A 10,344-nucleotide genomic window follows, 5' to 3' on the forward strand; every position below is an offset into this window, starting at 1 on the left:
TCCCAATACCAGCCCCTTGTTGGCAGCCTCAGAGAAGTCAAAGACTGAATTAGCCATGGGGACTAAATTTCTTTTCTTACCCCTAGAGATGGTCCCTTCAAGTCAGAGTTGAAACTCATCAGCTGTGTGTGTTTGAGATGCCTGAACTGCTGCTGTAATGCAGTAACTGCATTGTAGAATGCCTAAGAACTATAATTACAGCAGTTTTTCCCAGCATAGATTCACTTAGAATGTTGAACATTTAGCACTGCCACCCAGTAGCATGCACTTGTAACTTACCCTTACAGCAACATTCAGGGGGCATAGAAAAGCCTGTCATCCATGCTCTGATCTGCACAGAACGGCAGAACAGATCCTGTGTTCATAATCCCGTGTTTTGCATCAGTAAGGATGTCTTGGGAATTCATAATCCAATGCTAAGTGTGTATGTGTTTTGTTTGGAGTAGGGAAGGGAACAAGGATGAATGATATTAGCAGACACAATATTTGCTTATGTTTCTCCAAGTCCAGAAAATTATCATGATGGTTTTATTGCATTTGGAACTAGGAAAGTTTTAAAAATGAGTTAAACATTTGCATCCCTTTCTGACTAGGGAAGATGGAACAAAGACTAAAAAAGAATGAAATATGGAAAGACAAAAGAGAACAAAGGTGGAGTTACAGCAAAAGGAATATACACCTCTACCCCAATAATGTGACCCAATATAACACGAATTTCGATATAACCTGGTAAAGCAGCACTCCGGGGGGGGGGCGGGGGCTGTGCGCTCTGGTCGATCAAAGCAAGTTCGATATAACACGGTTTCACCTATAACGCGGTAAGATTTTTTGGCTCCCAAGGACAGCATTATATCGGGGTAGAGGTATAATTGTATGCCCCTGTATATTCTGCAAATATAACACATTATCTCTATTTCTCAATTTTTTACATGTGGAAATCCAGGGCAATATAGATGAAGGTCAGTAACTAAGGATCAAGATAGGCAATCAGCTGATACAGAATTTAGAGCCTGGTTTTCCAAAGTGCCAGAGCTCTTAGAGCCTTCAACTAGAATTGTGAATTATCAGCTGTTCTGAAAAGCAGATACTTAGAGTCTAAAGCAACAGAAATTAAAATTGTAATGACGTACTTTTCAGACACTTGTTCATTCTCCATACCCAGGCTAGCAGGGGAGTGTATCCTTCAGTATACTGTCAAAAAGCATCCACCTCTTTCTTTGGGAGAGGATTCAGTCGTCTGAAAGATCGCACTGTTAGGAAAAGATGTTGATGTCCAGCTAAAATCTCACCCTGTTACTCCAAACTGTACCCTGAATAATTTATGCGCCTTGTATAGGGTGAGTAGGTTTGTCTTTCTATTCAAAATGCATTTGAAATCAGAATTCAGCTCTGCCTCTAATCTCCAGCATAACAATCTCTATATGGAAACCCCAGGCTGAACAGGATATTTTAGACTGTTTCCGCCAAAATCCCTTTTTGATGCAAGCAAAGCTGGTCTCTGGTTCCTGAATTGTTGCTTCTGTAATGGGACCTGATCACGCGCAAGGGGCGCAATGCACAACACAACCCAGGTATATCCAGATTAGACCCGGCCGGTTTTTAAAAAGAGCAGCGCTGGCCCTTTAAGATGAGGGTCTCTGCTGATTCCCCGCCTCGGCCGGGCTCAGCTAAACCTCATTTCCGGGCGCGACGCACTTAGAGCGTTTTAGCCTTTTTTCCTCCGTGAAGCTTTCGGGCCGAGAGGATCGCTCCGCTCCGCGCAGGGAAGAGCTCGGTTCGCCTACAGCGCAGTCATGGTGAGCGGTGTCCCGGCTGGGGTGGCCCATGTGGGCGGATGGCCGAGCACGTGGGGGCGGGCGGAACGCTGGGAGACTCCGCGTTCTGTGAGCAGTGTGCGCAAGGAAGGGGAGCGCCGGGCTGGCTACCGGGAGCCCGGCCTGGGCCCGGGCACGTGGAGCACAGGCGCCGCCACGTGGGAGGGGGAAGAAGTCGCTGGGGCGCCCGTGTATCTGAGCACCCGCCCAGGGTTCCTACTGCCGCGCACAGGGCAGCTGGTCGGTCACAGCAACTGCGGTCATGGCTTGTGGCTTTTGTGCGGGAACTGCTCGCCCTCCTCTGAGCGCTGTGTCCCGATCCCCGTTCACTCACCGTGCTCCTCCGCTGGGTAGGGTGGGAGCTTGCGGACACCAGCAGGGTGATAGCTACATTCCCACCTGTCGGTGTGGGGGAGTACAGGGCTGGGTGGGAGCACATGGGGGTTATGCATTCCCCTTGTGATAGGGTATGAGAACAGTACAGGATGTTGCTGCTTATTTCACAGCATGAGTCTCTGTTTATTGAATGTTAATTGACCATAATGCAAATAGGTTATTTAAAGGGATAATGTACAGCAAAAATTCTTGTAGCGATAACAATATTTAGTTCTTCAACTAGAGACCATTACTACTTGTTCCGCTACCACTGAAAACAGTCCAGATCCATCCTCTTTGGAACCCTCTTTCAGGTAGTTGAAAGGAGCTATCAAATCCCCCCTCATTCTTCTCTTCTGCAGACTAAACGATCCCAATTCTCTCAGCCTCTCCTCATAAGTCATGTGTTCCAGCCCCCTGATCTTTTTTGTTGCCCTCCACTGGACTCTTTGCAATTTTTCCAATCCTTCTGGTAGTGTGGGGCCCAAAACTGGACACACTACTCCAGATGAGGCCTCACCAATGTCGAATAGAGGGGAATGATCACGTCCCTCGATCTGCTGGCAGTGCCCCTACTTACACAACCCAAAATGCCATTAGTTTTCTTGACAACGAGGACACACTGTCGACTCATATCCAGGTTCTCATCCACTGTAACCCCTAGGTCCTTTTCTGCAGAACTGCTTCCTAGCCATTTGGTCCCTAGTCTGTAACAGTGCATAGTATTCTTCCGTCCGAAGTGCAGGACTCTGCACTTGTCCTTGTTGAACCTCATCAGGTGTCTTTTAGCCCAATCCTCTAATTTGTCTAGGTCCCTCTGAATCTTATCCCTTACCCTCCAGCGTATCTACCACTCCTCCCAGTTTAGTGTCATCTGCAAACTTGCTGAGAGTGCAGTCCATGCCATCCTCCAGATCATTAATGAAGATATTGAACAAAACCGGCCCCAGGACCGACCCTTGGGGCACTCCGCTTGATACTGGCTGCCAACTAGACATGGAGCCATTGATCACTACCCATTGAGCCTGACGATCTAGCCAGCTTTCTATCCACCTTATAGTCCATTCATCCAGCCCATACTTCTTTAACTTGCTGGCAAGAATACTGTGGGACCCGTATCAAAAAGCTTTGCTAAAGTCAAGGAATAACACATCCACTGCTTTCCCTCATCCACAGAGCCAGTTATCTCATCATAGAAGGCAATTAGGTTAGTCAGGCATGACTTGCCCTTGGTGAATCCATGCTGACTGTTCCTGATCACTTTCCTCTCCTCTAAGTGCTTCAGAATTGATTTCTTGAGGACCTGCTCCATGATTTTTCCAGGACTGAGGTGAGGCTGACTGGCCTGTAGTTCCCCTGATCCTCCTTCTTCCCTTTTTAAAGATGGGCACTACATTAGCCTTTTTCCAGTCATCCGGGACCTCCCCTGATCACCATGAGTTTTCAAAGATAATGGCCAATGGCTCTGCAATCACATCTGCCAACTCCTTTAGCACCCTCGGATGCAGTGCATCCGGCCCCATGGACTTGTGCTTGTCCAGTTTTTCTAAATAGTCCTGAACCACCTCTTTCTCCACAGAGGGCTGGTCACCTCCTCCCCATACTGTGCTGCCCAGTGCAGCAGTCTGGGAGCTGACCTTGTTTGTGAAGACAGAGGCAAAAAAAAAGCATTGAGTACATTAGCTTTTTCCACATCCTCTGTCACTAGGTTGCCTCCCTCATTCAGTAAGGGCCCACACTTTCCTTGACTTTCTTCTTGTTGCTAACATACCTGAAGAAACCCTTCTTGTTACTCTTAACATCTCTTGCTAGCTGCAACTCCAAGTGTGATTTGGCCTTCCTGATTTCACTCCTGCATGTCTGAGCAATATTTTTATACTCTTCCCTGGTCATTTGTCCAGTCTTCCATTTCTTGTAAACTTCTTTTTTGTGTTTCAGATCAGCAAGGATTTCACTGTTAAGCTAAGCTGGTCGCCTGCCATATTTACTATTCTTTCTACACACTGGTATGGTTTGTTCCTGCAGCGTCAATAAGGATTCTTTAAAATACAGTCAGCTCTCCTGGACTCCTTTGCCCCTCATGTTGTTCTCCCAGGGGATCTTGCCCATCAGTTCCCTGAGGGAGTCAAAGTCTGCTTTTCTGAAGTTCAGGATCTGTATATTGCTGCTTTCCTTTCTTCCTTGTGTCAGGATCCTGAATGCGACCATCTCATGGTCACTGCTTCCCAGGTTCCCATCCACTTTTGCTTCCCCAACTAATTCCTCCTGGTTTGTGAGCAGCAGGTCAAGAAGAGCTCTGCTAGTTGGTTCCTCCTGCACTTGCACCAGGAAATTGTCCCCTACACTTCCTGGGTTGTCTGTGCACTGCTGTATTGCTCTCCCAGCAGGATCACACTGTCTCCTTTAGGAGGTATCCTGTTGTGCCCTTCTAAGGCATAAGAACATCTTAAAATGGAGAAGCAGAGCTGTCTCTGTCTAGACAAACCTGTGTCCTCTCCTTTCAGTTCCATCCAATCACCTGTCTGAATATTTACTGTGTGTCTGGCTACCTATATAGTAGAGCTGACCCTGAGCAGAAGCTTGTCGTTGTTACAAAAGGACCTCAAAAATTGTCTGTGCAGCTCTAGAACAGTTTAATTGTTAACATAAGGTTTTAGAAAAGCCTTCATTAAAACAGAAAAGAATTCTAACTCTTTCCCTATTGATGCTGTTTGTTTTTCACTTATCATGGACACAAACTAGCCTGGCTGATTTTACTTCCTGCTTGTTATGCACTAGCACAAAATTGTTCCAACACTGGGCGGGGGGGGAGAAGTGTTAAGTAGAAGATTTCCTTTTGAATTGTTCTTAGAACATTCCATTTCTTAATTTTTGCAAAGGCATGTTTTAAAAATTAACCTGGTGCCTGACTATCTGTCTTTACAGGATTATTCTTAAGTTCAGATCTAAAAATATGCAATTGCTCTCTCTATGTTGGCAGATAAACGTTTTATGTTAACATAGCACCTGAAATTGCAAAGGGCTCGCTGCTGAACTACATCTGGGCTGGAATTGGCATGGTATATGTGAAACAGCATGTGGAGGGGAACTTTGGTTTAGGACTGAGAACAAACCTCTGTGTGTATGTAACTTTGGGATGCCATGCAATCTTTAATGTTCATGCAGAGCAGACAGGACCTCAGTGTTTCCTCTCTCATCTGCGGATGCATTTTGGGTAGGTGTTTTAGAAGAGTCAGGGGCTGCGTTGATCCTGGCAGGATGTGAACCTGTGGTTCTAGGGAGTTTGGATGTGTTAGACTCAGTACCAGCCTGTGAATGTAACAAGGGAAGCTTTTCTCTGCTGCTTGTAATTCTTGCCGTTTTCTAGACTGAGGCCGAAGTGAACCCCAAAGCTTACCCACTGGCTGATGCACAACTCACCAAAACCCTGCTGGACCTTGTACAGCAGTCCTGCAACTACAAACAGCTGCGCAAGGGTGCCAATGAAGGTGAGGTTTGTTTGTTATAAGACGTGCTGTGTTTGCCGACAGTAAAAAAAGGGTTTCGTAGATTCTGAGGCCAGAAGGGATCACTGTGATGATCCAAGCCTGATTTCTGAGGTGAGAACTTCCCCCAGATAATTCCTAGAGCATCTAGTTTCTAACACTAGATGTTACAGATGATTGTATCCAGCTGTGGAATTAGAATGTTTGGTAATTCACTCTTCCAAATCCACATTGTTTGTTTTGTTTTGTTTTTTAATAGGGTTTCTGGCTTCTGCAAATGTTTGGGGTTTCTTTCCATTTCTCTTACAGAGTATTCTAGCAGGAACAAAACTAACCTCCTCAGCAAAACTGTGCAGCTCTCACTTGCCTCTCTGTTAACTGCACAAAATAGGGTTGTTGGTATAACAGTTTCTGTGTGGTATTGTGTGTGTGTTGGGGAGGGATAGCGGGGGGGGGTGAATGTTATAGAAGATGTCTGGCTGGTGGTGAAACTAATTTGTCAGGATTACATCCTTAATATTTGTTTGTCTGTGCCCATTGCAGTGCTGCATAAGAACTGATAATGTTTAGGACCGTGGTCCCAAACTGGGGTGGGGTGTGAGGAATGTCTGGAGGGAGGGTTGGCAGGGCCCAGTCCGGCCCTGGTTCCCCTCCTGGGCATTGGCTGCAGCCCTGCTCCTTGCCACAGCTCAGCCATCTGCCCCCACTCTGTCCTCGACCCAGCTGTGACTTCGCTCCTAGCCCGGGGGCTGCGGACATATTCTGTTACTGGTAAGGCAGTGCATGAGGGGGAAAGTTTGGGCACTCCTGCCTTTGGGCAAGGATACAGACAGACCGGACTCCTATGTCCTAATTATAAAAAATATAATGAGAAAAGTTGGATCAGTTTTATCAGTACAATCACATATATCACCTTCCTTCACTCCCTTCCTGTCAAACAATACAGGTTTGATTCATAGAATATGTTCCCCACAGACTTGCCCAATCTGTATGGTTTTTTATGACACCAAATCCACCACTTTCCTCAGGAGATTTTCACAAGCTCTTTGGGGCAGGACTAACTCTGTTCTGGTTGTACAACACCCAGCTCAGTGGTTGGGTCCTGGTCCTTGACTAGGGCTCCTAGTAGCATTACCATGGCATCTACCTGTAATAGATTCACTGTTTACTAAATAGATTTGTGTTTCCTAATGTTCTCTTGTGTTAATATGCTCCACACCAAGACCTCCATCTAATCCTCTTCCTTCTCTCTCTACAGCCACTAAAACACTGAACAGAGGAATAGCAGAATTCATTGTGATGGCTGCAGATGCTGAGCCTCTGGAGATCATCCTGCACCTCCCTCTCTTGTGTGAGGACAAGAATGTGCCCTATGTCTTTGTGCGCTCCAAGCAGGCCCTGGGCCGGGCATGTGGTGTCTCCCGGCCTGTCATTGCCTGCTCAATTACCATCAAGGAAGGGTCACAACTGAAGCCTCAGATTCAATCGGTCCAGCAAGCTATAGAGAGACTGTTGGTCTAAATCTGCCTAAAACCCAATAGCTGAAATCCATAATTTAAAAAAAAAAAAAAAAAAATACGAGTTGGGGAGGGAGTTAATGATAGTTAGACAATACAATGGTTTGATACCAAACCCTTGTTTCAAAATGCCAGGTGTTTGTTTTACAGTGGCTTGCTCCTATTATATATTTCAGCTCTCCACTGTGGGTCAGTCTAGATTTTTCTCCTCCCTCTCTCCCTTGCTGGCCTTTCAGAAGATACTCTTGCAGTACTAGTTCTCAAAACTCTGTTGCTCAACAGTGTGAGAGTAGCTCCTCCTGTGTGATGCATGCAAAATAACATATTGCCCCGCTTTAGGGCATGATTAAGCTATACTCTCTTTTTCTCCCCCAATAATGGATTAGGTTCCTTCATTTTGCAGCAAATTCTTCTGTGATCAGTTTGACCTGTAACAGACACGAATCATTTAATGTGTGTGTTCTAGGCGGTTTGGTCCAATGAGGAAAATTAAGGTGGATCTGCAGTGTAATGGTGTATATTCAGCAACTGCTGCTTTAAGGGAGAGGCAAATAGAGGAGAGGAAGGAAATAAAGACAGTGGCAGCTATGTAGTGTAGGATACAGGCCAAGACCACATCAGCAGATATGGTGAAATTGGACAAGAGGCCACTGTATGAGAGGTGTAGAGGGAGGAGAAATCCTACTATAGTGATAGTTCTAACCTTACTTGTCTTTTTTTTAAACTGGTATTTTTTTTAAATAAATCCATATATTCCCAGATTTGTCAGCTTGTGTACATGACTTTTTTCTCTCAGCCTGTCTTGGATAGGAATGTGCTGCTAACTGCCTTTTACTAGTTAAAATGAATTGGAGACCAATCCAGGGCTAATGCTGTGTATTATAATGCAGCATATTAGAGCTGCCTCCTGTTATTTTTAATATTGATGCATCTGCCTGCAGCATTGTTGTGAGCTACAAAAAGCTGGTTCTCAAGGGTGTCTAAACCCCTTCCCCCTCCAAAAAAACTCACCAAAACAAAACCACACACACCAGGGAAGAAAATAAATTTGCTTCTACTTGGTAGGAAGTAGCTTATCAAGGCCCGGCTGTGGTGAAGGAGAAATAAGGATAGCAAGGAACAGTGTAAGTATTCAGACTCTTCCCAAAGGTGTATTGTTACTGTCAGTAAAGGCCTAGCTTTAGAACTGAACGTGAAAACAGAAAAATTCTATTTTCACTTTAAAGGTGAAATGAAGCTTGTGTAATAGACACCCTGGAACTCCTCCATAGCCTTGCCTCATTGGAATGTGGTTTTTTAGGTCCAAGAGTTAGTGGCCAATTTTGCCTACCACCCACACCAGCTTTTTTATTAGATTATTATTTTTAAATTGTTAATCTTGCTTCTGTTTTGTCCAAGAAGTAAGATAGGTGCCACCCCACAACACAGTATTAACTGCAGTCCTGGAACTGGCATTACCACTGGCAGGGGAGTAGGGGAAGGTGCCAGAAGTGCATGTGAACAAACTTTCCATTGGCTGGGCTGGGTTCTGCAGGCTTGAATTCGAATGCTAATCTAGATGGACTCTGGTTGTGTTAACCATAAGGTGTAGCTGTACCGAATGGTAGAATCAGTTGGAGCAGGTAGGAAGGGCTCTTGCTGCGATACAGAGATGCACATGTATGTTGAAGGATTAGTATACCCTGTTTCAGCATTGAGTTCTGGAGGCTGGCTGAGGTATACCAGGCTGTCTTCTAGTCTGTATAGGTTTTTATACCACACTCAGTAGTATCTCTTGGCACCTTCTAATAGTGTATTAAATAACATAACTGCATTGTTATGTTCTCCCATCCTCTTGCCCACAAGGGGAAGCATAGGCAGTGGAGTGTCTTTGGTAACGTGGGTGTTGGTTTGTGTATAGTGGAGAAAGCAAGGTCAAAGAAATGCCTTACACTTGGAACAGAAAGTAGGGGCTTGTGATTGTTTCTGGGGAGTGTTGGTTCCATAGTCTCCTGGGTCCGGGCCCTTGAGTACTTTGAAGATAAAGATTATCTAAATTTCCAGGACAAAATGTGATTGGCTGCTTTGCTCCTCTCACAGTGGAACTTTACCCCACAGATTAGCTTTACTTTTATTGTTGACAGAACTTGTTTCAGAGGTGGCCGGAGACTAAGACCTTGATTCAGTAGGAAGCTAGTGTAGAGAGCAGAGGACAGGTGTGTGCTCACAGTTGCATGTATTGCTGAGATGTGCTGCAGTGTTTTGTGCTAGTTGGAGTTTCCTAAGTGCTGGCTATGTGTATCTCATTGCTGTAGTTCAGCTGAGAGGTGACAAAGGCATGAATACCTAAGTTCAGGTCTTTGATGGTAGAAAGCATCAGTCATGGCCATTATGATGGGAGAGCCCAGGATCAGTAAGGACTCCAAGAGTAGTCCTGTAGAGTAAACAATGCTGACCAGGTGTTTTTCTTGCAGTGAAGGAACACTACCTTGCAGCATCAAGCTTTCTCCCATCAACATTGCTCCATTTACACTGTTTAGATTTTCACATCCTGACCACCTTAGCTATGTTGACCAAGCCTCAGAGAGCAACTGTCTTTTTTGAGACAACCTCACTGTAAATGTGGCAGTATTGATACCTACAGTTAATCAGGGAAGGTGTTACTATACTACTGGAAAAAACCCTTCTGTGGCTGTAGGAAATGTCTATGCTACAGTGGCACAGCTGTTATATCACAGCTGTGCCACTGTAGCTCCAAGAGCAAGGATGGGCAAACTACAGCCTGGGGGGCCTCATCCAGCCCTCAAGCTCCCTTCGAGGAGTAGGGCCTGGGGCTTGTCCTACTACACACTGCTCCCAGAAGCAGTGGCATGTCCCCCCTGCTCTGGCTCCTATGCATAAGGGCAGTCGGGGCTGCTGCATGCTGCTCCAGCCTCAAGCCCCACCCCGCACAACTCCTATTGGTTGGGAACTACAGCCAATGGGAGCTGCAGGGGTGGTGCCTGCAGATAAGACAGTGCACAGGGCTACCTGGCTGTGCCACCATATAGGAGCTGGAGGGGGGACATGCTGCTGCTTCTGGGAGCTGCTTGAGGTAAGCCCTGCCCAGAGCCTGCACCCCTGTGCCCCAACCCATGCCCTAACCCTGATTCCTGCCCCCCTCCCCCTCCCAGC

At 46.0% G+C, this 10,344-nt stretch overlaps 1 protein-coding gene across 1 annotated transcript; it reads left to right on the forward strand.

Moving 5' to 3' along the window:
- The first annotated feature begins 1,697 nt into the window (after positions 1–1,697).
- Positions 1,698–7,952, forward strand: SNU13 (small nuclear ribonucleoprotein 13). The gene is made up of 3 exons (XM_032787224.2): positions 1,698–1,796; positions 5,557–5,677; positions 6,933–7,952. The coding sequence occupies exons 1-3, from the start codon at positions 1,794–1,796 to the stop codon at positions 7,193–7,195; spliced, it is 387 nt and encodes a 128-aa protein (XP_032643115.1). The 5' UTR covers positions 1,698–1,793; the 3' UTR covers positions 7,196–7,952.
- The last annotated feature ends 2,392 nt before the right edge of the window (positions 7,953–10,344 follow it).

This window comes from Chelonoidis abingdonii, chromosome 1 (genome assembly GCF_003597395.2).
Source record: "Chelonoidis abingdonii isolate Lonesome George chromosome 1, CheloAbing_2.0, whole genome shotgun sequence".
Classification (NCBI taxonomy): Eukaryota; Metazoa; Chordata; order Testudines; family Testudinidae; genus Chelonoidis; species Chelonoidis abingdonii.